This window comes from Notechis scutatus, chromosome 5 (genome assembly GCF_049901735.1).
Source record: "Notechis scutatus isolate UNSWTSFEM ecotype Mainland chromosome 5, rNotScu1.2, whole genome shotgun sequence".
NCBI lineage: Eukaryota > Metazoa > Chordata > Lepidosauria > Squamata > Elapidae > Notechis > Notechis scutatus.
The window spans coordinates 91,505,737-91,532,616 of record NC_142013.1 but is presented as its reverse complement, the minus strand read 5'-3'; the positions used below and the strand labels follow the sequence as shown (position 1 = coordinate 91,532,616).

Here is a 26,880-nt window from a genome sequence, read left to right as displayed (position 1 = left end):
ATAATTCCCTTCAGCCTCCTGCTATTAGACTACAGATTCTCCAATTAAATATAATGTTGCTGATTAAACACGTTAACCATCTTTCTGCCAGGAATTCTATTCTCCTTACTACTATCCAAATAAGGGTGGGAGGGATGTCCATACATGGCAATTCTCAAAATACAATGAAATCATTTAATTAAAATCAGTATCAACATAAACATTTGATAAGAAAGATTAACACTGGAAGGATGGCATTAAATACAAAAAAACCTGCAAACCTGCTTCTTTAAAAATAGGACAGTAATATATTTGAAAATCAAAAGTATTCAAGAGATGCATAGGAATAGTCCATATTGCCATAGTAGCAAGTTTAGTTTGATATCCAAATATTGATGTGAATAGGTGAAATCTTCATCAGTGTTAACAAATTGATAGATGATAGTGGGCTTATAGTTAAATGCTTGCTGAATTTTGTCTGTCAAGTAATGTAGTGCAGTGCATTGTTGTTGCATGGACTAAGGCTCTTAATTGAAAAGCTTACCAAAACAGCATGCTTTCTAGTTAATTATCATGCTCCCGGAGGCTTATTGTATTTCACTATAAATTGTCATAATTTTTCAGAAGCTGAAATGATTTATTATTTAGGAATGTGTTACTTCAGAAACGATTTTGAGTAGGAATTATTTTTTTTTACAGCAGCGACAAACATACTTAGTAGCCCTCCCTCTCTAAAAAGCGGGAAAAATGTTTTGATGGATATTTTCACTAACAACACTAATGATGTTTCTTGGATGTCTCATTCTGATTTGCTTTGCTTTGAATAAACATTTGTTCTTTTCGGCTTGAATTAAATACTAGTGGCAATATTGTATATGTTTTTTAGTGCTGACCACAGGAGCAGCATGATCACGTAAACTTCTTTCAATCAGGATTGCCACAATATAGTGGTAGAACTTAGTTTTAGGGAAGCCTTACACTAGAAATGCAACAGCTTGGTCTAAAATATAATTTAAACAAGAGGGAAAGAAAAATATGAGCATGGTGGATAGCAGAATCAAAGGAAAATAAATGTGGTTTAGTCCTTGTTTAAATTGTTTCAAAATAATTTTGAGTCAGAAAGAGAACATTTTATTTCAGAAAATTCAACAGCCATAGCCTAGAAATAACATTTGTGGAATATATAATAGAATGTATAAAGTGTGCTTTATAGGATTAAAGTCCAAGAATAAAAATGTAACTTGGAAAATGTTGAACATCATAATGTGCAAAATGTTATATATTTGTGCAGCAAGTAAGTTGTGGCTCCCACTATGTTCTTTTTCCTCTCGTGTTTGAATATTTTTAGAAAAAGGTAAAATGTTATGGAAATTCAACCACCATCTATTGGATTGTATCCAGCAAGGTGACTTGCTGTTTGAAAGAAAATTCCTGGTGTGTATTGTCATTGTAGTTTTAGGATGTAGTAATGAGATTGAGTGGTATCTTGTGTGAGCCCTCATGGATGATTGACAAAGAGGTAATGTGACTCATCATTTATCAAGTTATTATCATGTCTACCCTTTATAATTTATCCCTGCTGTCTGGGGAGGTGGTAAGGACAATATGACTTTGTGATGTCAAAGTAATTAGTGTTTGTTTGTGGTTTCCAGCTGAACAAACTGGAAGCTAACAATCAGGTAAATTAAAATGAAATGTACCAGCATAGACAAAGATGAGAAGACCTCTGGGAAGAGCTTATCAAAATTTCATACTTTTTTTTTACAGTTATGTTTTCTAATTGCTCACTTGTACTCACTTGCCATTAATAGCTTCTAATATATGCTGCTGAGGCATCTTGCTATGAGATGATACAGGAATTTAATAAATAAATAATGAGGCCATGCATCATTAACTGCTTTCTCTCCATCGTATTTATATCAGAACAAACTGTTAGACCTATTAAAGTACAACTTTAACTTAAAAAAATACTTTGTTTAATTATGAGACATAACAGCAACATATGTTAAATAATTATGTATGTTTGGCAAGTTGGACTTTCCAGCTTCAGTTTAGGATAGCTGCCTATGCTGACTCTGTAAACTGCTTTAGAGAGTGCTGTAAGTGTAAAGCACTATGAAGCAGTATATATAAATCTTAAGTGCTGCTGCTATTGCATGAGTGACTTTAGCATTATGGTGGAAGAAAATACTTTTATGAGAAATTTGTACATAACTAGAGTATAGATCATGATAAAAGACAAGCATTTTTATACAGACTAATTTTACCGGATAAACTATTATTGTTTCAGGTTATGGTTTTTCACCCTGATTTTCTATTTTTCTGTTCTGTTCTTTATCCCTTGATAATTAGTGTTTCATAATTGCCTTTTGCTATGGGGCATTTTGTTTACTCAGTGTCCAATTTCCTCTTTTTGGGGAACGTTGTGCAATAGATTTAGAGGACTCTGGATGAAGTGGATAATCTGGATCTTTTTTAGTTAGATTGCGAACCTGAGAGTGGGTATGGAATAGAAGCGACTTTAGTTGTGCAACTGGCTGATTTCTGGTGTGGGTGGGATGATGGTGGTGAATCCCTCTCTTGTTTGCTTGACTTCTCAGCAACCATGATATCCTTCTGGATAAACTCAGAAATTGGGGATGGAAAGCATGGGTTGGGCTGATTCACCTCCTTTCTCTGGGGCCAATTCCAGTCATTGATGATTTGGGAGGAGAGATCCTGAGTTAACCCCCTGCTATGTGGGTCCTATTTAACAGGTATATGAGATCGCTGGGTGAGCTTATCCTTTGTGATGGGATGAAATACCAAGTATATCTCTGCTCCTAGCAAATTATGTGACAGGATGTCTACCTTAGTGCTAGAGGCTGTGAGAGTATGGCTTGAACTGAACCATGGAAAGATTGAGTGGCTTTGGGTTTTGGGGCTCTCTGGTTCTAGAACTGCACCATCTCTGGTGCTGGATAGGATAGCATTGCCCCAAACAGACCCCATGGGCAATCTGGGGGGGTGGTTCTTCCTGGACTCAGGACTGCTGCATAGGAGCAGATGGCAGTCATAGCTAGGAGAGCCTTTGCACAACTTTGTTCTCTGCATGATAACATTGAAACAAGAGGCTCATGATCAGGGGTGGGATTCTACCAGTTGGCACCTATTCACTAGAATCGGTTGTTAACATTCTAAGCAGTTCAGCGAACCGATTATTAAAAGAAATTACTGACCTAATCCTGTAAGGAAGGCAGGAAGGAAACATTCTGCTGTTGCTTACAGAAACTGCTTTTCCGTTAACCCTTATTATATTCTTGGCAGGACTAGACTTCCTGTCTCAGGAACTTCTCTGGAGTTTTTTTCCCCCTCCTTTGCTGGTACTTTGCTTGTGTGGAGTGACCATTCAAAGTTACAATGGCACTGAAAAAAGTGACTTATGACCATTTTTCACACTTACGACTGTTGCAGCATCCCCACAGTCATGAGAGGCCAGACGAGGAGATGCGTGCCTCGATGTGAGTGATATTGAGTGGGCCACACCCAGCCAATAACATGACCACCAAGCCACACCCACCACCTAAGCCACACCCACAGAACCGGTTGTTAAAATTTTTGAATCCCACCCCTGCTCATGATCAGTCCTCATACTTACGACTGTTGGAGAATCTCTGTGATTATGTGATCCAAATTCAAGCACTGATCAACTGGCATATATTTGCAATAGTTACAGCATTCTAGGGTCGTGTGATAACATTTGGGATCTTCCCAAGCGGCGTCTGATATAAAAAGTCGATGGGGGAAGCTCAATTTGTTTAACTATCACAACAAAAAAGCCCACAAAATTGGGGTGACTCACTTAGCAATTGCATCATTAGCAATGGAAGCTCCAATCTCACTTATGATCATAAATTGAGGATTACCTGTATAGTGCAAACGTCTGAATTTTCTTAAATTTCCCTCCTTTTATAGGACCTTTTTCTCAGTGGTGTTATATTTGGATGTTGTCATATCGGCACTTACTGTTACATTCAGTATTAAGGAAAATTGATAGGTTTTTAAAAATATTATTCATATTTTACCATGCTCTGTCCTATACAGTTAAGTCAGAATTAGATTGGGTTAATGCGTAGAAACTAGTTTTAGTTATGTCACTGTGATTTGAAGCACAGCTTCATGAAATGGCAGCTTCCTAATCTGGATGGTTGTGTAGCTGTCCCCTCTGCTCCTAAAATAGGTCAAATAATGATGGAAGAGTACTGAAGTTCCTACAGTGAAGGACTGGATTATAAAAATGTCAGAACTAGTGGAACTGGCAAAATGGACTTATCTGGCCAGGGAGGAAACAAGTGGTTTGTTTAAAAGACTGGAAACCTTTTATGGACATTTTGCTAAAGAAGAATAAAAAGTAGAATGGTGGTTTATGGAGATTTAATGATTGAAATACATTAATATTAAATGAGGGACTGAATGGATCTCTGGAAAAATTAAGAGGGAAGAAGATAATAGATTTGTTAATATCTGGTGAGAAGGTTGGAAATCATACTTCAAAACCTTCCTTCTTTCCATCCATCCATCCATCCATCCATTTTCCTTTAGATTTGTCTCTTACTCTGTATAAAAATATCAAGATAGTGAAAACACCATACTGATATTATCAATTTTCTTTGGAATCTAATTTATCATGTTTTCAATTTAGCATTAAAACCCTATCAAAAATGAAACTATAAACACTGCTTCAAATAGGTGCATGAAATTCTGATATTAGGATGTAGCTTTTTAACTGTACACTAAATTGTTTAAAAAATGTTTGTTTAAAAATACCTTTATGTTACTGACTTGGCAGAAAATCCATATATACAGTAAGCATAAACTATAATTTCCTTATATGGAGCTCTCAAGATCTTGAAGATGCATACAACATCTCTAGTACTACCCGTCTAGTAAAAATATGGTAGAAAGTATGTTATATGCATATTAACATCAGAAAATGTTCTTCTTTCCTGGCTTCATAAGATGTTGTCGTCTCTCTCAGCTTTCTAAGCTCTTCTGTTCATACCTAGTATATACCTAGTGTGGGCTTATTGTTTCTATGGTAGCAGTGACATCATAAAGCAGCACTGTATTATCCAATCCCTTAATGGCAATGCTCCCACAAGTGATTTATTTTTTTTAAATGTCCTCTCTTATTTCATAATTACTGCATATCGATATTAAAGAATATGAACATCTATTATTTCAGTTGCTGTTGAAATGTGTAAATTAGCATTAGCACTGTGAGGAATTCAAAGATGTATTTAAAGATAAATATAAACTTTCTATCATGATCTCATCATATTCTTCGTTAATACAATTTTGAATATCACAACATCCTTTTCAAAATATATTTGACTGAATAAAAAGGACTTATGAAATGATATTTCCTTAAGAAGGGACTTTCTATTAAAATGTAGCTTAAATAATGGCAAATATTCATTGAGTATTTGGAGGGGATCAACACAGATAATCTAGAAAGTAATGTTATAACAAACAATAGGTACTTACAGCATTTGAATCAACATCACTGTGTATGGCAACTGTTTTAATTCCCATCTTCTTGCATGTTTTAATTACCTAGTCAGTGAGTGAGGAGGGAAAAATTGTTTCTTTTAGTTAAATGCTTTAAGTAAAAATAAAAAAACTATAAAATAACTACAATTTTGAGATGTTACTTACCCTGCAGGCAATTTCTCCTCTGTTTGCAATAAGAAGCTTATCAAAAGTCTAGTGAAGGAATGAGGAAGAAAAAAAGTATCCTTCATAAATATAATGTAAACAGATATTTATACTTACATTTAGTCTCATTAAATGAATAGAAGAATGTGAAATCTAATCACTATATATTAAAAATGATTATTTACAAAATGTTATTATGATTTCATAGAAACAAAACTGATCTAAGAATGGGAAATAGACTTAAAACAAACTTGTGCATTTTCTTTTTTAAAACCTTTAGTTAAGCAAAAAAGAACATTTTTAAAAAAAGGAAAAAAGAGGACAAAATTATCACAGAAATGTAGATGAATGCATGTGTATGTGTATATACAAAAATATTTACACAACAGTTTCAACAATGAATGCCATATTTGGTAATAATGTATACATTATCTATATCTGTAAGCAATTAATTTGTAAGTTGCAAATAACTTCAGGTCATTGCAATTAGGACAATAAATATACTTTGCTAACACCGAAAGGCTAGTGCAGGGCTGTCAAACTCACGGCCCATGGGCCGGATGCATCACACACTGGCCATGCCCAATGCCCGGTTTAGCGAAGGGGGGAAAGTCACAAAATGTGATGTGACAATGCTGTGACAACGCGAATTTGACACCCCTGGACTAGTGTGTTAACACTAACAAAACAGCAAATCTATTGTTTGTATATTCTCTTTTTATAGCCCCATATTCAGGGATTGGGCGTTGGTAGAAGTTACCGTGAACGCCCTTTCTATCTATGCTGCGAGAGAGCCCAGGATGGGTTGACTCCTTCCTATGATGTCATAGCTGAGTCTGTACTAAGATATAAAAGCCAGCCCCCGGAAGAGACCCCAGCTTTGGCGAAGATACTTGAGACTGAAAGGTGTCTCTGAAAGCCCAAAATAAATACAGAAATATGTCTTACCCTCTCCGGACGAATCAAGGGAGGGTCTGGGCTCTCTCGCAGCATAGATAGAAAGGGCGTTCACGGTAACTTCTACCAACGCCCATTCTCCTCCATGCTGCATCGAGAGCCCAGGATGGGACATACCAAAGCTTGCATGTCCACGGGCGGTTCCTCGTCTGGCTCATCACACCAACTGTGGAACCACTCGTTGAAGCACCCGGCTGCCGAAGGCTGCAGTTGCCGAGGCAAAAGCATCCAGACGGTAGTGTCTGATGAAAGGAGACGGGGATGTCTACGTGGCTGCACAAATCTCCTCCAAGGATGCTTGGGTCGCCCAGCCAGCAGAAGTGGCCGCGCTTCTGGTAGAGTGCGCCGTCAGACCTCGGGGAACTGGAAGGGCCGCAGCTTTGTAAGCCTGCTCAATGCAAGACCTGACCCACCTGCTAATAGTAGGAGAAGAGGCCTTGTGCCCCAAGTGAGAAGGGAAAAAGGAAACAAACATGGCTTCCAACTTCCTGAAGGAGGAAGTACGCTTAATGTATATTCTAAGAGCCCTTCTTACGTCTAGCGTGTGCCACTGCCGCTCTAAGTCATGGTGCGGGAAAGGACAGAAGTCAGGCAAAACAATTGTCCTGGGACCTGTGAAACCAGGTGTTAATCTTCGGAATAAATGAGGGGTCCAGACAAAGAACAACCCTATCATCGTGAAAGGAACAAAGGTCCTGTCTGATAGAAAGAGCAGCAAGCTCGGAAACCCTCCTGGCAGAAGTGATGGCAACAAGGAACACTACCTTCAGAGTCAGGAAACGGAGAGACACTGTTCTAAGGGGTTCAAAGGGGGGCTTTGTAAGGGCATTAAGGACCAAATGAAGGTCCCTGGAAGGATACCTGTGAACTACCGGAGGGTGCAGGTTGGAAGCCCCTTTCAAAAACCTCCTGACTGAAGTGTGATGGGATAAGGAAGGAAGTGAACCCCATGAAAGGACTGAGGAGAGGGCCACAACCTGCCTGCGTAAGGTGTTGGGGGCCAAACCTTTCTCCAGCCCATGCTGAAGGAAGCTAAGAACTTCTGCCAACTGTGCTGAAGCAGGAGAAAGACCCTCCCTGAGGCACCATCGGGAAAAAGCCTTCCAGGTGGCATCATAGATGCGCCTTGTAGAAGGTTTGCGAGAAGCCAGGATAGTGAGGATGACCCTTTCTGGAAGATCAGCCTCCTCTAGCCGCTGCCGCTCAAGTGCCACATGGTCAGCTTGAACCACTGGGGCTCTGGGTGGAGCAGGGCCCCCTGGTGAAGGGAGATTAGATGGGCAGGGATCCTCCAAGGAGAAGCCACTGATAGGTTGACCAGGTCCGCAAACCAGGGCCTCCTTGGCCAATAGGGTGCCAGGAGGAGGAGCTCCGCACGTTCCTCCAACATCTTCCGAATTACTGCCGGAATGATGGGAAGTGGGGGAAAGGCGTAGAGGAGACCCTTGGATCATCTGCACCGAAGAGCATTGGTCCCCTCCGCTCCCTGGCAAGGAAACCCGGTGAAGAATCTGGTGACTTGGGCATTTTGAGGAGTGGAGAAAAGATCCACCTCCGGTGTTCTGAATCTGAGGGAAAGATCCCTGAATAGAGACGGAGGAATGGAGCATTCTGCCTGGTCGACTAGGCTCCTGCTGAGCCAGTCGGCCTGGGAGTTGTCGACCCCGGAGATGTGGTCCGCCGAGATCGATTACAGGTGTTTCTCTGCCCATAACCCCAGCCGTAGAGCCTCTCTCATGAGGGCTTTGGACCTTGTCCCCCCTTGCCGGTTGACATGAGCCTTTGCGGCCATGTTGTCCGTAAGGACTAGAACATGAGAGCCGGTCACTGATTGCCTGAAATGCTTGAGAGCCAGAAAAATGGCTCTGAGCTCTAGCCAATTTATGGGAAGGGTCTGTTCCGATCTGAACCAAACGCCCTGAGCTATCTGGCCCTGCATATGGGAACCCCAACCCAGGAGGCTGGCATCGGTGGTTATCACTAGCCTGTCTGGGTCCCTTAACAGGAGTCCCCTCCAGATAGATGGGGAATGCCACCAATTGAGAGATCTCTGGATTTGTGGCGGGAGTGGGACCTTGATGGATAAGTGGCTGGTTCCTGCTCGTTGGTAGGGAAGCAGGAACCATTGGAGGGCTCGGGAGTGGAACCAAGCCCACGGGACGATGCCAATACAGGAAACCATCTTCCCCAGAAGTTTGGACAGCAGCAACAGGGGGACAATTTGATGTTGCTAGATCTGGCTGATGATTTCTGCAAGGCTCTTTCCATGAGCTGGGGACAGGAAAACCTGGCATGACATGGTATCGATGACTGCTCCCAAGTGTTGCAATTTGGTTGTAGGAGAGAGCTGGCTCTTTTTGGTGTTGATGGAAAATCCGTGGCTCTGGAGACATGACAGGGTAATTTGCAGATCCCGATGGGCCGCAAGGATGGAAGAGGAAAGAATCAAAATGTCGTCCAAGTAGCATTGGATCCTCACTGGAATAGAACGCAGAGATGCCACCAATGCTGCCAGAACCTTTGTGAAAACCCTTGGAGCCGATGAGAGGCCGATGGGTGGGGAGAACGAGGGATTACTTAGAGCGACGGAAGGAATGACCCCCTGCCTCCCGAAAGAGCCGTTTACCAGTAGAAGGTTGTTGCCTGCCAGATATTTCCGCCCGTTGGTCTTGGCGTTGGGAGTATGGCCTGTGAGAGCGGGGGAAGCGAGATGAGGTCTCCGCTCGGAAGGCAGGAGGGCGATAAGGAGCAGGGCGATAGTCGGCTTTCTTCCCAGAGGAAGAGAGAATTTTACGTTTATCTCTGGTTTCGATGAGATAAGGTTCCAGAGCATCGCCAAAAAGCTTATCGCCTGCGAAAGGAACGGAAGCCAGCTTCCCTTTTCGACGTGACTCCGCCTGCCAATTTCAGAGCCATAAAAGTCTTCTTGCTGATACAAAATATGCCATGGCCTTGGATGCAAATTTGGTGGAATTGAGAGTGGCATCCACAGTGAATTCCGCCGCTGCAATAATCTTGTTAAGGTCTTGGTGAGACCGAAGGTCAGAAGCAGGCAATCTATTCTGGAGTTGGCGCAGCCACCGTATGGATGCCCTGGTGAAGAAGGATGCTGCTGTTGAAGCCCAAACAGCCCAAGCACCAGTCTGGTGATTGCGCTTGAGGGTCTGTTCGGAAAGTTTATCATCCGGTTTCAGGATATCTTCTGGCTCCGTGGGAGTGCCAGAAGATGAGAACGAGGCCAGAACTGGAATGTCAACAGAAAGCACTGCCAGGGCATTGTCCAGAGCTCCGATGACATTGTAGAAACGCTTATCTAGAGAAGATGGGCGAGGACCTGCCGAAGGAGAAGTGCACTATTCCTTGACCATGTCCAGGAACGAAATGGGAGAAGGCAAAAACTCTGCATGCACTACAGGCTTGGAGAAGAGCGAATCCCCTTGGCTAGAGGGATTTCCTTGTAGCTCAGGAGCCACTTCCTCTGGCGACAGCTTGGCAGTGACCAAGGCCTTGCTGAGTAATGGCCTGAAGAGAGTAGATGCAGAGGATGTCTGCTCTGGGCGAGAATCCTCTTCCTCTGAAAGATTTTGGTCAAAAATCTCACCCTCTTCACACTCTGAATGAGAAGAGTAACTGTGTTCAGATGGTAAAGGCCTTCCTTCCTCATCAACCTCATCCCATTCTGGTAGAGAAGAATGGACCCTGAGGTCCTGAGGCCTGTGTAAATCAGGATGATGAGGCAAGGAACTTATAGATTGAGAAGGGAGAAGGGCCTGAACCCTTTCCAGAGGTTGAAGAATTTGCTTGAAGCCTTCAGCCAATCCCTGCCTAATGGCTGATGAGACTACATCTTGGATATCCCTTGGTCTATGCTCAAAGGTAGAGGCAGAAGGCCGAAGGCCCGCTGCTGTGGGAGTGAAGGTGGCTTCAGGCCTAGATTGAGGAGAGGTTCGAGGCCTGGAGGGAGGGGGAGGAGTATAGGGCACAGAAGCCTGTTGGAAATAAGGCCCAGATCTGCTTAAATCCTGAGGATCTGACTGAACAGCAAGAGCCTCAGAAGACCAGGATGGAGGATGGAAAGGCTCATAGATAACTTCTCCTCCCCTGGGAGGGCTTGGTTGGGGCCCACGAGTATCACCTGAAACATGCTGTAGTTGCACTCCCTTCTGTTGAATAGTTCTGTTGAACTGCCTCTCTAGAGCTGCATGTCTGTGCTTCTCTGCCCTCAATTCAGCCTGAGTTGCCTTCTTAGGGGCTAGAGCCTTAGCTTTGATTTTAGCAGCCACCTCCCTCTGGACTGATTGGGTGTGTTGCCTACGTCTTTTTCTCCTATTGGGCTTAAGAGACTGTTCCACTGGGGGGGAAAGCTCTGCCTGAGCCTTATCTTGCTCCATTTGTAAAATAAAGGCTCTTGCGTTGGAAAAAAGCTGTTTAGAAAGTTTTTGTATTAAGCCCCTTAGGGTATAAATGGCCCCCGGGCTTACAAAATGGCCATGCACCTCGTGGTGGAAGGCTTGAATCCAAGATGGCCGCTGACTACAGGAAAACAGGCTCCAAGATTGAAGAATCGCTCCTTTGGTTATACAGAGCCCCGAGTAAAGTCAGCAAGGGAAAAACACAGCAACCAGCTACACGATCAGCTGGCTTGAGCTCTTATGACTGAAAGGAGCTAAGTCAAAAGCTGGGGTCTCTCCCGGGGGCTGGCTTTTGTATCTTAGTACAGACTCAGCTATGACATCATAGGAAGGAGTCAACCCATCCTGGGCTCTTGATGCAGCATGGAGGAGAAAATACAGGGTTGAAATATGATGCCAGGTTATTTGATGGATGAAATCTGGTCTTTATAGTTATTTATCTGCCACTGATGGTATCTAAGGTTCTTCAAACTTAGTTTTCTTTTGCTATAGTTAATATGTGCCTTTCCTCCCTACAATAGTATGCTCAGAACCAAAGAAAAGTTTCAAAGCAACATACGTTAAAGAGAAAGTAGCTTTCAACATAAAGAAACATATGCAACTAACTATTGTTGAATTGAAGAGAATAGAATTGTATGTCAATTAAGGTGATAACACTTTATATAAATACTGAAGAGAACATAAGCCATAACACAGTCCTGTGTCTTTAATGAGACATTAGCAGAGTGATGGATATCCCTATCACATTTAACCTATGTAACTGTGCAACATCTTATTAGTCAAAATGATCTATGGATGAAGGAAACAACAATAGAAGCTGATTTTAAATCAATAAATAATAACTCATAAGGAAAAATAAATCTGATTTCATTTCATTTAAAACAAATCTTACAAATGAAATTAAATAGTTAACATAATTGCAGCCATGAATTAAATGACTTGCCCCTACTGTTACACTAAAAATTACATGATATTTAAAGTATGAGGAAACTGCACTTCTCCTTTAAGTCTTAGGACATATATCTTAATTCTTTAATGTCCTAAAAATAAATATAAGCAATACTGTATCAGAAAACAAGTCCACATAAATAATTACCTTTTCATTTGGATCATAAACTGTTGAATGAAAGCCATGAGAAGTGATAAGGCACCATCTATATCCTGTAACCTGTACAATACTCTGCAAAGGAAAGGAAATAAATGAAATTACTATTAATCACACATCTTAGGAAAAGACTACCTTTTACCAACTGTATGACAAAATAAGAAAAAAGAATTTTGCCAGCTTCTGAAAATGGCTTGTAGGCCATCATATAGATATTAATAAATAGTTTAAAATATTTATTAGGTATTATTAATATTAAATATTGGAAATATTTTAAGATGTTGTGTATTGTAACGAACTTCTACATCAGATTAATGACTTGATGAAACATAAAATAGTCTCAGAATAACAGAACAGAATTGGAAGGGACTTTTGGAGGTCTTCTAGTCCAACCCCCTGCTCAAGCAGGAGACACTATACCATGTCAGACAAATGGCTGTCCAACCTCTTCTTAAAAACCTTCAGTGATGGAGAACCAACCATTTTTGAAGGCAAGCCATTCCGCTGGTTAATTGTTCTTACTGTCAGGAAGTTTCTCCTTAGCTTCTCCTTAGTTGCTCCTCTCCTTGATTAGTTTCCATCCATTGCTTCTTATGCTGCCTTGAGATGCTTTGGAAAATAGGTTGACCCTTCTTTTGGCAGCCCTTCAAATATCGAAACACTGCTACCATGTTACCCCAGTCCTTCTTTACAGTAGACTAAACCTACCAAATTCCTGCAGGTGTTCATATGTTTTAGCCTCCAGCCCCCTAATCGTCTTTGTTGGTCTTCTCTGCACTCTTTCCAGAATCTCAACATCTTTTTTATATTGTGGTGACCAAAACTGGATGCAGTATTCCATGTATGGTCTTACCAAGGCATTATAAAGCGGTGCTAACACTTCGTGCAGTGAATATAACCACAGGCATGGCTTACATAACAGAGACCTAACTGGGTCACGATGACGACATAGTCCTTTTTGAAATTTACCTGCACCAAAAATCATGGTGCCATGACAATTATTCCTTATGACGTCTTAGCTGCCACCAGAAACAAATGACTGGATATGACTGCTTATAGGTTGCATGAGCCCTGGGGACAGGATAGAGCTGTGGCTGGTAAGCATGTTTATTTATCTGTTCTTAACATGTCTGAAGAATTGCATTCCACAGTTCTGTTGAAGGCTACCTGGACTCTTTTATGGAAAAGGTAGGGTAAAGTTTTGCCTCAAGCTGCTGTGATATAAGCAGATTTGCAAGTTTTTTTGAGGAAAAACCCCCCACTCAGTGTGAAGACTGTAGAGATTCTCAGTCATCCAGGTCATGGTTGTCCCAAAGGTGCTTTTTCAGGAGGCAACTGGACTTTATTTTTTCTTTTGAAGATGTTTTGCTTCTCATCCAAAGAACTTCTTCAGCTCTTTCCCACTATCCTGTCAGAGCTGAAGAAGCTTCTTAGATGAGAAGCGAAACGTCTTCAAAAGAAAAAACAAGAAAGTCCAGTTGCCTCTTGAAAAAGCACCGTTGGGACACTCAGTGTGGGAAGTCTTCTTTGACAGGGATAGTGAAGTGCCTTGAGTAAGGTCTTCAGGGATTATTTGGGATTCATTTGAATTTGTTGGGACTGATGAAGTGGATAAGGCTTTCTTTCATATGAATTCTGTCACCTGCAATTAGAGTTCTGTCTTGCTAAGCTGATTCATGTGGCTAGGAAAGGTGTTTAGGGCTCGATTCAGGCTATAATTAATGCTTCACTAAGAGAAGACAAGGTCTATTGATATTGAAAGAGGTGGTTATTGTACCCCTTCTAAAGAACCCCTCTCTCAGGCTAGCAAACCTGGACAACTATCAATTAATCCTTAATAAAGGTGGCTTCCCACCTTTTTGGCCACGTTGTTCATATCAGAGGTTTTGAAAACAAAAACAAAAGCAGATAATAAAATTGGATATTGGTGGCACATCTCTCTGGAACCACCTTCAAATGCTGTCCCTTCGGAATAGCTTTCTCACTTTGCAAATCTTCCAAGGAGAAAGTGCAGGAAAGAAAAATTTATTAAATAAATAAACTCTTGAAGAACTTCTCAAGGGGCTCCCTGAAAGCTCTACTTTTTTTTCTCTTTTGTGAAAGAAATTGGGCAGGCAAAGCATAGAAAAGGGTTTGCAAGCATTACCAGTGAGGAAACAGATATACAGTGGGAAGGAAGAGGAGATTTTTCTAAGACACCAAAAGGCAGATTTGATGGTTTGGCGGGCCTCAATATTCCGTAAGAGGACGCAGTGGCCTAGCAGTTGACAATGGGTTTGTCAATCAGAAGGTTGACTGTTCGAGACCCAAACACCGCGTGACAGGGTGAGCGCCCATTCTTGCCCCAGCTCCTGCCAACTTAGCACTTCAAAAGCATACAACTGCAAGTAAATAAATAGATACCACTTCAGCAGGAAGATAACAGCATTCTGTGTATAGTCATGGATATGCCAGCCACATGACCACCAAAGCATCTTCAGACAATGCTGGCTCCTTTGATTAGGAAACAGAGATGAGTATCTTTACCTTTTGTTTAAAAACATTCCCTAAACTTAATGTTTGTTACGACAGTAACATCTAACTAGCCCTGTTTCCAATTTTATTTACTTCCCTTTTCTCATCTCGTAGAGCCATAAACAGCAGCTCAGAAACTCTCACAACTTGAATCTTAAATTAATTTAGTGTTACATCTGAACCTTGAATTGTATTCACTTTTTGCTATGCTCAAGTAAATCAACATAAACTGAAGCTTAAGTGTATAGTTGAATATATGAATGAAGCAGGTCCTTCAGAGTGTTAACTTTAAATATTTTCTCTTAAGATATTCCAGTACTTTCTGATCAATCCAGCTCTAATAATCTCAAAAGAATGCTCTGAACTACATGTAGCTATTAAATTTTACAGATATACAACCATGGAGGATAATGAATTAGGAAGCAAATAATATAATTACCATATAATATAATTTTATTTCAGACACAGCTATTACAATTAGAGGTAAATAAACGTAAAATAAATGCAAAACCCCAGGGAGCAACTTTAACATATAATATGTAATAAGATAAGGTTGTTACACCATGAGATGCACTTTTATAGGCATGCAAACAACTGTACTAAATATTTCTACCACTTTCATATGTTCCCATGCTAACAATTTCTATCTCTTTTTTTTTCTTGAGCTCTTCTTTCCTGTGTCCCTTAAACTAATATTTTATAACCTGTTAAAATAATAGTTTAATAGTTTTAAATGTTTAAAAATTAACTGAAAATTTTGCACTTGATTATATGTTATCCTAAATTAATGAAGTAGTTTTCAAAGATTTACATTTCAACTACTTAAACACAATTTTTGGGAACATCTAGAGCCGGTTTTGAACCAAATGCAATCCAATAAGCACATCCACGATCCATCCAAGAGTGATTAAGCATCAGCCACTTTTTATCTCCTTATCTTTACCTACTTAACCTTTTTGGTTAGCTATCTTGCTTGATAAGGAACACTTGGAGATTATGTTCTAAACTATTTTCTAGACCAGTGGTTCTTAATCTGTGATCCACAAACCCCTGGGGGAACAAAGGTTCACAAAGGTTGAAGAAATGTTATGATTTAAATCGAGTTGTTGTAGTTCGTGGTCACCAAAGATATTTAAAGGGGATACGGGATAAAGAAGAGAACAACTGTTCTAGACTATTTTCAGGTAGCCAAGTAAAGGTATTGCCTTAATAGGATTTACTACAAGCTAGATAGGTTTCAACATAAATTGTAAGCTGCAAATATCCTTTAAAAGGTTAGGTTAGTGTAAGGAGAACCACAATGTTTCTATGATTTGCTGCTTTGTGCCCAGCAAAAGTATCAGTATGTGCTGAACTAAAAGCAAACCAATCTAGTGCTTCTGACAGACTTCAAAATTGACAATTAGCTACTCCAGACAAACTGAAAAATGCTCTCAACCAATAGACTATATTGGGACCATGTACAATTTTTCAGGAAATTTAATAGCTTTATTCATCTTTTTAAAAAGAAAATACCCTTCTTTCATCTGCAAAAGGATGTCATACAAAATGGTTTATAAACTACTCAAATACAACTGATACAGTAAAGTGATTGCACGATCTCTACACTTTTCCCATCCAAAATTTAAGCACCAGCACTTGTGACATTGGAGTAGAATGTACAAATGACTCTTCAAAGATTACACAGTGCTTAAGCAGAATCAAAACTACAGTAAAGCTTTCTTTTTCTTGCATTAAGCAAGCTATACGCATACAATCCCATTCAACCAAGTTGACCAGTACTGTCTGGAGGTGATGGGAGAAATCTGGTCCAGCCAAATGCAATTATGCCTTTTCTTCTGCTTGGTTTTATACAAGGAGCTGTTGCTAGGTAGATCCATATTTACACTTCATAGACAACAGTTTACAAGATAGCATTGCTTTTACTCAGGCCTGATATATTATACATTCCATAATAAGTGCAGAAATGTGACCAAGTAGCTTTCAAGGAGAATCCCTCACAGTTCAATGTATCGCAGTAGCCCAATATACAGTATTTATTTGTACTAGATACTGGAGTGTCAGTACTTTATTCTTTACAATACATTAAAAATATATTCTATATTGTAATGGGATATGAGAATAACCTTGGGAGACAGGAGGAAGTCCACAATCTAGACAACAGTTTGGTAAACAAATTCTGAGTCCAAAGCAAGGGCGAAGGTGCCAAAGCATGTCAGAAGCAACCCTCCCTAGTTCTCTGAAAAATAAAGACAGAGGAGAGGGTAAGAGCTTTCAGAACTAAGAACTCTGAATTCAATGGGATCTTTCTATGAGATTGCAGCAGAACTGTTATTTGTTACAGTTATTTGTTAAAAATCTTGTCCTTGTGGACTATGGTAATATGCAGCAAATGTCAGCCCTTCAAGACAGTTCAGACAGGTAGTCATGAATACTAATACTACCTTTATAATAAGAGTACAGTAATTGCAGTACTTCTGAATGGGCATGTTTTTCAACCTTGACGATCTCCAGACTTTATCTCCCAGCATTCCCCAGCTAGCAGGAGGAATAGTGATACAAAGCATGCATTAGAGATATAAAATGCTTCAGATTCAAAGCCAGAAGCTAACTCAGATCTGGGCATGCATGTGGCTGCTCTTGGCAATCCTTTAAAAAGTTGCACCTTTTCTTGGGTTTCAACAGTGGCCGTATAATTCCTAGCAAAATGCACACTTGATCTAAAGTGGAGATGACAGCGCAACAAGCTGTTTCAGAGCCCTGAGAATTCCTGGTTCATTACTATAAGAGCCAGTCATAACAAGCCTCAGATTCTCACATTCCAAGTTGCAAACAAAACCCCTCCAAACTTGCTTCTTGTGGCTACAGTTGATATGAAAAAAGAAGAGAAGCAAAAGTTTCTTGTGGATCATTGAGATAATGATGAACTATTATTTGGTCATTGGTCACCTCCATCTTTTTGTGACATGATTTACATTATTTGTCTAGGATTGCTTCTTTGGATCTGCTTCTCTGTAAGTTTACATCTGTGCCTTTAGCAATAGTGTGTAAACACCTTGGTCTTCTCTTGGCCTTTTTCTTTGTTGTCTTTGATTATTTTTTAAAGCATTAGTGAATCTTACTTTTCAAACATTCTGTGAATCTTATTTTTGCACGATACAGGACTTGCATGCCAGAGAAAACATTTTCTGTAGTGTCATTAGTAGTGCTTTTGTGAATAAAGTTTTACTTCATCTAGCATTGAATTATTTGCTCTTCTTGTTCTCAGCTATTTTCTCCATTTGAAATATCTAAAAGTGCAACACAATGCACTTTTTTCTTTCATTATCAATACAAGATTCCATAAGTTGCATTTAATTCTATTTTCCAGAATGTCTGACTTTAAATTAATATCAGATTGTATATATAGTATACATTTTAGAACTGCTTTCTGTGTATCTTTGTCATTTGCACCAAATGCACAATAATAGACTTATTTATTGTTGCGTAAGGAACCTTATCGACAAGTTTAAAATGAAGGATGGTCTTACTTTGCCTACTCATTTCTCAAACATAGATATCAGTTTTAAAATTATAGGTTTCACTTCAAGCTCCCCATTTTTCATTTGCTCTTTAAAGCAGCAACTGTTGAAAATCTGAGTCACACATATAATGTTGCAAAGGAAATTAGTACTTTCATGATTTTCTTGCTTAATTATTTGTATTCAGCTTGCACGTTAATCAAGATTTCAGGAACAAGTAGCATTTGGAATTTGATTTTCAGAAAGATGTCAAAACAGAAATCTGTTAATAATTGTTCTTCAGGAGTCAGCATATCTCTTTTCAGTTCAATTAAAGGTTCCCTAATCCAGTTATACTTTACATTTGCATATCAGGAAAATATTTCTTAAAATAGAATTTCACTGAAAAAGATGATTCAAGCTATAGTTCTTCATATTGTCACCATTTTTGAATTACTACTTTCAACAGAGCATTTTACACAATGAAGTATTTCCAGAAATTTACTTATTTTCCTGTGACACAACTTATGTTTTTTTAATTAAAGAATTTCACTGTGTCATTGAGTTGAAGAAGATATTATTGTTGACAATTTACTACATGGCACAAAAAGTAATCAGCTTCATCTGAACTTATATATTTTGAATCAAAAGCCTGTATATATACCGCACAGTGGAACCACATAGCACCAAGAGTTTTAGCCTGAATAAAAGCTTGAAATCTCCCATGCTGGCATGCCATAGACTACAGGTGTCAAACTTGATTGCGTCGTGTGACGTATCGTGATATATCGTGATTTATTTTTTTTTGCCTTTGTGGAGCTAAGGTGGGCATGGCCTGCATGTAATTCATCCAGCCCATAGGCCGCCAGTTTGACATCCCTGCCATAGACCATGCTTCATCAATGATAATCAGAATAATGGAAGCCAACCAGCAGCTTACAGAGCAGACAAGTTGCCAAGTAAATTGTGCCCATAAACACCTACACTGTCACATCCTGAACCAGGTGTAGCTTACAGGTTATTTGCAAGGGCAGCCACACTGCAACAGCCTGAATGCAAGATAACTGAGGCACAAAACTTCCCAATTCAGGAAAAGATATAATTGGTAATTACACTGAATCTTTGCAAAAGTCCTCTGGAATCTGCCACCTGCTATTTAAGCAAAAGCCATAAGTACAAGAAGAGCTTCAAATTACATATTGAGAAAGTCCAGAAATATTTCACAAGAAGAGTTCTCCACTCCTCTACTCGTTGCAGAATACCTTATGCCACCAGACTTGAAATTCTAGACCTAGAAAACCTAGAACTACGCCGCCTTTGGGCCGATCTAAGTATAGTATATAAAATCATACATTGCAATGTCCTACCTGTCAATGAATACTTCAGCTTCAACCATAACAATACAAGAGCAAACAATAGATACAAATTCAAGGTTAATCGCACCAAACTTGATTGCAGGAAATATGACTTCAGCAACAGAGTGGTCAATGTCTGGAATACTCTACCTGACTCTGTGGTTTCTTCCCCAAACCCCAAAAACTTTAACCTTAGACTTTCTACTATTGACCTCACCCCTTTCCTAAGAGGTCTGTAGGGGGCGTGCATAAGTGCACCAACATGCCTACCGTCCCTATCCTATTGTTTCTTTTATTTTTTATTTTTCTAATATGTATCCATGTATTCATAACTATGTTTTTACTTATACCTATTATCTTGTAAGCAATTGATATATGAGTTCCATCTGGGAAAATGCAATCTTATCAAGAATTGAAATGAAAAGTTCCCTGAAAACTGAGAATCCAAGAACCTACAACTATTCAATCTTCCTATGATTGAATCTCGGTCTGTTCCTGTCTGAGGAATAGTAATTCTGACATTAGGAATAATCTGAGGCTTATGAAGAGCACATGAAGCTCTAACGGTCTACTTAAACAACTTACTCCCATATAACTCCACCCAAAGCACCTTGGAGTAACATTGGACCAGAATCTCTCCTAATAAGATAAATCTAGTGAATATGGTGGCAAAAATCAAAGCTAGGAACAACATACTTCATCTTTAGCTTTAGCTGCCACCCTCAGGTCATCAGCACTAAGGCTGGTCTACTCCACAGCAAAACATTATGCCACTGTATGACTTAACAGCTGCCATACTAGATGCCAGACTCAATGACACTATGGGGATCGTAAGTGAATGAATATAATAGAAGAGAGAAGACAAGACAAGAGAAGACAAGAGAAGATAGTTGAGAGGGACCTTGGAAGTCATCCAGTCCAACCCCACAGCTCGAGCAACAGACCCTATACCCTTTCAGACAAATAGTTCTCCAGTCTCTTCTTGAAAGCCTCCAGTGGTGGGGCACCTACAACTTTTGAAGACAAGCCATTCCACTGGTTGATTGTTCTGTCAGGAAATTTCTCCTTAGTTGCAAGTTGATTCTCTCCTTGATTAATTTACAGCCATTGTTTCTTGTCTTGCCTTCAGGTGCTTTGGAAAATAGTTTGACCTTCTCATCTTTGTGGCAGCCCCTCAACTATTGGAGCACTGCTATCATGTTTCTCCTAGTCCTTCTTTTCACTAGACTAGACATACCCAATTTCGGCAACTGTTCTTCATATCTTTTAGCCTCTGGCCCCCATATTATCTCTCTTGCTCTTCTCTGCACTCTTTTCCAGAGTCTCAACATCATTTTTATATTGTGATGACCAGAACTGGATGCAGTATTCCAAGTGTGTTCTTACTAAAGCTTTGTAAAGCAGTACTAGAACCTCATGTGATCTTGATCTATTAATGCAGCCTAGAATTGGATTGGCTTTTTTGATTGCTACAGCACATTGCTGGCTCATATTTAAGCAACTGTCTACCTGGACTCCAAGATCGCTATTAGAGTTACTGGCATCAAGCCAAATTTCACCTAATCTGTATCTGTACAGTTGGTTTTACTTGTCTATATGTAATATCTTACAAAGGCAACATGCACTAGTGAAAGAATATAGAAACATTATGAACAACTCACTTCTACCAGTGCTTGCTGACCCTCCTGATTTATCAGCCTGAAGGTTCAAATCTAGGAAGCTTCCACTGGCACTTGCACAACATCTGCTCAACAACTTTGACATCAATTCAATCCAATTCAATGTATTACAGTCATAGACCAAAGACTAGAACAAAAAAAAACTCCCAACACTCAGTAAATATACAATTTAAAATTTTACTATAAAATATAATAAATAACAGCTAAAATCTATTATAAAATCCAGTCTGTCAATTATACATGGTCTAATTATACTAAAATTATAATCCATACTTATTCCTTTCCCTTTTAGCATTAAACTGACTATGGACCACATAGTTCATGGATTGTAATTTTAGTAGAGTTAGACCATGTATAATTGACAGACTGGCATCACTTCCCACCGGAAAGCAAAATGGGTTGCTAAACATCCAGGCATAGGAAGACATAAATGACCCCTCAAAAAAGGTACCAGGATTTGAATCACCATGCCAGGACAATCTGAATCAGATTCACACCTTACATGTCATCTGCTGGGACTCACTGTATAAATGCGGCATAAGATGGCTGTGAGGTCCCATGTCAAACTGTAGAGCAGGGGTGAGATTCTACCAGTTCGCACCTATTCTCTAGAATCGGTTGTTAACATTATAAGCAGTTCGGAGAACCGGTTGTTAGAAGAAATTACTGGCCTAATCCTGTAAGGAAGACAGGAAGGAAACATTCTGGTGTTTCTTACAGAAACTGCCTCTCCGTTAACCCTTATTACATTCTTGGCAGGACTAGACTTCCTGTCTCAGGAACGTCTCTGGAATTTTTTTCCCCCTCCTTTCCTGGTACTTTGCTTGTGTGGAGTGACCATTTGAAGTTACAATGGCACTGAAAAAAGTGACTTATGACCATTTTTCACACTTACGACTGTTGCAGCATCCCCACAGTCATGAGAAGCCAGGCGAGGAGATGCGTGCCTCGATGTGAGTGACATTGAGTTGGCCACGCCCAGCCAATAACATGACCACCAAGCCATGTCCACCAAGTCACATGACCACCAAGCCACGCCCACTACCTAAGCCAAACCCACAGAACCGGTTGTTAAAAATTTGAATCCCACCCCTGCTGTAGAGCACATTGTGATCAACTGTAACCTGACAACATATACAGGCCCAGTATCTGATTTTTTTTTCATATAAATGATGCTGTGTGTCAGTGGTTAGGTGGCTTAGACCAGTGGTGGCTAACCTTTTTGAGGTCCCATGCCGATAATTACGCGCACGCTTACCTGCCCGTTCTCACGTGCCATCACCCAGAAGGCAACGTGCGTGGGTCCCCCATGCCTCCTGCACATGCGCGCGTGACCCACGCTGCGTACTTCTGCGTATGCATGAGTGTCTCCTGTGCCCTGCTGTACCGCCGCGCATTCACGCCAGATACCCGACAATCAGCTGTCAGGTGGGTGATGCACATGCATGCGCAGTAGACCTTTTCTGGGCGAGTGCTCGCGTGCCAGCAGTAGTGGCTCTGCATGTCACTTCCGGCATGCGTGCCATAGGTTCGCCATCAGAGGCCTAGACATTAATATCTGAATACAGATCTTTCTAAAAAATGTATTTTATGTTTTATTAATCTAGGTGAAATATTAATATGGCAAATCCATGTATGATATGCCATATGCTACATAAATGAACATTCCTCTCTATCCAAATATTAACAACCTCCAGACAACCAGATTCTCAATAGCATCACTTGGTTGGCTAGAAGTCAAGATACACAATTGGGTGTCTGCATATTGATAAAACCTGAGCCCATGTCCATAGATGATCTTAACCAGAAGCCTCATACGGATATTAAATAGGAACAGGGAGTGTTGAACTCTGAAGAAACCATGAAAAAGACTCTCTGAGTCAATTTCTCCTCTCACTTACCCATTGAAAATAACCTCAAAAAAGGAAAACCATGGAAACATTGTTTCCCTCCCCCCCTTTTCAATCCAAGAAGTTGGAAAAGGATACCATAATTGACTCTATCAGAGATTAACTAGTGATCAAGCAGGAACAGGAGAGTCACAGGCTCCATACTGGTCAACCAGAGGTGACCACAAGCACAGTTAATGCTATCTCTGTACAAGGCCTGAAACCTGACTGAAAATGCTCCAGCTAATCTACTTCTTCCAGAGCCCTTGAAGTTATAGACCTATCATCTTCTCTACATCATTTCCCAAATATTGCTATCCTTCTATTTTAGGTAAATTGTATTACTTTGTAATTATTCAAATATCTTAAATACGTTTGCAATTAACCTATCAAGATCAACTATCCCATTTACTATGCATATACCACCCAAAAAAGTTTCACCTGCAATTTTAAATAGAGGTGTGGGTTGTTTTTTTTCAGTTTTGTTAGAACCAAGTACTTGCAAGAGTTTCAAGGAAGACAGATAATAACTTACAGATAATAACTAATCAGATCCAAAAATGATGTAAGTTGAAACCTGGAAAATGTGTAACAGTATTGTTACATGTAAGCTGAACCTTTAAAAAAAGAGATCTAAGTGCCTGACCATTTCTCAAGAAATATACCATTAATTTGTCAAATTGTTTAAAATACCTTAAGTGGAATTAACAGAGAAAATATATTTATTTTTATACATTTATTCTCTTCAACTTGAAAATATTATTCTCAGCTAAACAGGGCATTTCCTTAGAAATGACTGTTCCCAGAACAGTAAACAAAGCCAAAAGAATAATAAAAATCTCTTTAGAAAGAAAAATCTACATCTGATTTTCAGCAACAGATTGCTCATCCATGTTTTTTTGGTCAGAATTTAAATTAGGCTGGTTTTTTAAACAATATAATCAAATATTCTGGATTACTACTTATGATATGATTTTTCTAGGTCCTTTTCTTTTATTATAATTATTTATTATACGTATTACATAATTAACAGAAGTAATATATTACTACAGTTATATTCATTTTTGTATTTATTTTATTAGGCTTATAGGCCTCTTCAATTGTGAACTTTGGAGCAACATACCTCCCACCTTAAATCAATTAAAATAATAAAAACACTTTATCAAAATATCATAATCAACATATAAAGAACACCAGAAACAATAAATTAATCAGTTCAACCAAAACCAAAAAGAAACCTTCTATTGCTAGAGGTAACAAATGTGCATGTTTACTCTCTCTTCTGTTAGTTAATAAAATAAAAAAGACCTTCTGATATTCCCTAATTTAAATTCAAACTCATAAGAAATTAACTTCTTTATTATTTATCTCATACTGGAAAATTCATTGTATATACTACCACCATCAAACACAGTCACTTAGTTTAATTATTGGGCATTTTAATGTTTTAATTTTAATGTTTTCTTTATGTTGTTGTATGATCTCTTGTCTTCAGCATTTGTGAACTGTTTTTAACCAATGTGGAATAAAATAAGTCTTTCTGTATAACCTGGGAAGAATGTGCTTGTTTTTCAGTCCAAAGCATACTAGATCAGCATTGTTTTAAAAGGATATAAATCTTAGTGGAAAATATGAAAGATATACAGTATCATCAATACTGCAGCAACGTTAGGACAAATATCAGAATCTCATTAACATAACAAGATTAACTTTCCCTTTGTGTAAAACAGATCCTGAAAACAATTGAAGTGTATTAACCTGTCATTTTAATCCCTTATTTCTATAGAAAATATATCTGATTAATTATTTAAAGACAAATTTCACCAAGTGGATACAACAAATGCTTGAGACCAAGAGTATCACTGAGATGTGTTTCTGAAAATCATTTTAGAACCTGTCTATGCATAAAATCTTAAAACATCAGAAACAGACTACACAGATTTTAGTGTAGCCAAAAGGAACAAACAGAAGAGAAGTGATTACTATTCATGAACAACCCAGTTAAAAATTTCAAAGGACAAATTGTATCTGCCTGACCCTGGCTGTTTGCAAGACTGCTTAGACTGCTCCTTGTTCACCTCTACAAAAGGTTTCCTGCCAAAAAAAATAGAGCAGTTCAGAGTGATAACATGCAAAGTAGCTTTCCCCAGATCTCTTTTGGAACCAACTTGATTAATGAAATTACATGTGTGTATGAGTGTATGTATGTATGTGCCAGTGTGCCGATGCCAACAATAAGCACTGCTTTCAGTAATAAATGCTGTTAAATAAAGTGAGTGAGATTATACTCATTATGATAGAAATCTAAACTTCCATAACTCTACCTAAACATGCTTCTTCTCTTCTGCATGGTTTTATCCCATTCAGCTGCCATGCATCACGTCCTTTCATGTATGTTAACACCACAAGAACAGAGGAACAGCGGCGATGTTTAGCCAGCACTAACCTCAAGACCAAGCAGGAAAAAACAGGTAAGCCTCTCCCGAGCAATTTATTCAAGGCACTCCTTCCTCCCTCTGCAGGAACCTGTGCATATACCGTAGTACCGTTCCGTCTTGCAGTCTAATGCAGTTCCCATTCCAGAAAGATCCCATCCACCACACCCAGAATGCCTGTCCGGATTGGGTTTTGTAGTCCCCAAAAGCCAGACCTAAGTAGAACAGAGCAGTTCCAAACCGGCAAGCAAGCGGAAGACCCACGCAGACAGCCGTCCCCATCTGCTGGGTTCATATGCACGTCCATCCACCCGCTCCCTCCAGACCGGTCTTGGCGCAGCAAACGCAGCCTTGTCCCAAACGTGGGCGAGGCATCCCGGAGAAGGACCGGCGCTCCGGTATTCCAGCGGCTTAAAGCTGCTCTGCGGGGAAATCGCCTGCCTGCTCCCGCCCCGCTGTGGGCGATACTCCCTAAGTAGGTAAGCAGCCAACCGCCCGCTAGCCGCCTCACCGTTGGCGACACGGCGAACCGCTCCAGAAACCTGTATCGCCACTGCTGCCAAGCGCTCCCCCGGCACAGAGAGGCCGCCGCCGCCGCCGCCGCCGCCGCCATCATACTTGGCCGCGATTCTGTTCTCGGTGGCTAGGCCGCCCTTTCACCTCGCGCTCCCTGGACCAATCAGACGCGCCCTTTCCCGGCGGCACCCACTCGCCTTCGCCCCGCCTCTTGGGCTCGCGTCTCGCCTGAGGGAGGCGGCGGAGGCCGGCACGCTTTTTCTCGGAGCGGCTCCGGGCGCGTGGAGGAGGCGGCGACGACGACCCGCGTAGGGAAGACAGGGCTGCGGTGACCTTGGTCCGTGAGAGCTCACAAGTAGAGCCCTGTGGTCAGTGTGCTGTGCAGCTGGGCCTAAAATCCACTGGTAGGGAGGAAAAGGCGTGGATGGAAACCCTAAAGCAGGGGTGTCCAACCTTGGCAACTTTAAGACTTGTGGACTTCAACTCCCAGAATTCCTCAGCCAGCTGTGCTGGCTGAGGAATTCTGGGAGTTGAAGTCCACAAGTCTTAAAGTTGCCAAGGTTGGACACCCCTGCCCTAAAGGGATGGAAACGCCATTCCCTTGACTTTTGAAACGTGGGATGGGCGGTTAGGAGAAGACTAGGTTACCCTGAGGGATGAGGGAGAATGTAGGTGCTTCATGACTGGAGGTTTTTAAAGAAAAAAATGGACAGCCACCTGTCTGAAATGGTATAGGGTCTCCTGCTTGAGCAGGGGGTTGGACTAGAAGACCTCCAAGGTCCCTTCCAGCTCTATTCTGATGGGTGGAACTGATTGAGATGCTTTCCCTGCCCACTCTGTGT

General features: G+C 40.3%; 1 protein-coding gene across 4 annotated transcripts in view; it reads right to left on the bottom strand.

Moving 5' to 3' along the window:
* The window catches only part of PCCA (propionyl-CoA carboxylase subunit alpha), a 232,525-nt gene extending 206,365 nt beyond the window's left edge, over positions 1–26,160 (bottom strand). The window contains exons 1-5 of one of the 4 annotated variants that reach the window (XM_087967315.1): positions 26,034–26,160; positions 25,125–25,181; positions 12,142–12,225; positions 5,677–5,724; positions 5,506–5,574 (exon numbers count right to left, since the gene is read on the bottom strand). In XM_087967315.1, the coding sequence (XP_087823441.1) occupies positions 5,506–5,553 (48 nt within the window). In that variant the 5' untranslated portion in view covers positions 5,554–5,574; positions 5,677–5,724; positions 12,142–12,225; positions 25,125–25,181; positions 26,034–26,160. Of the gene's footprint in view, positions 1–5,505; positions 5,575–5,676; positions 5,725–12,141; positions 12,226–16,790; positions 16,881–25,124; positions 25,182–25,533 lie in introns of those variants that run through there. The other 3 variants (XM_087967316.1, XM_087967314.1, XM_087967317.1) reach the window with 3 other exon arrangements.
* Positions 26,161–26,880: the final 720 nt, after the last annotated feature.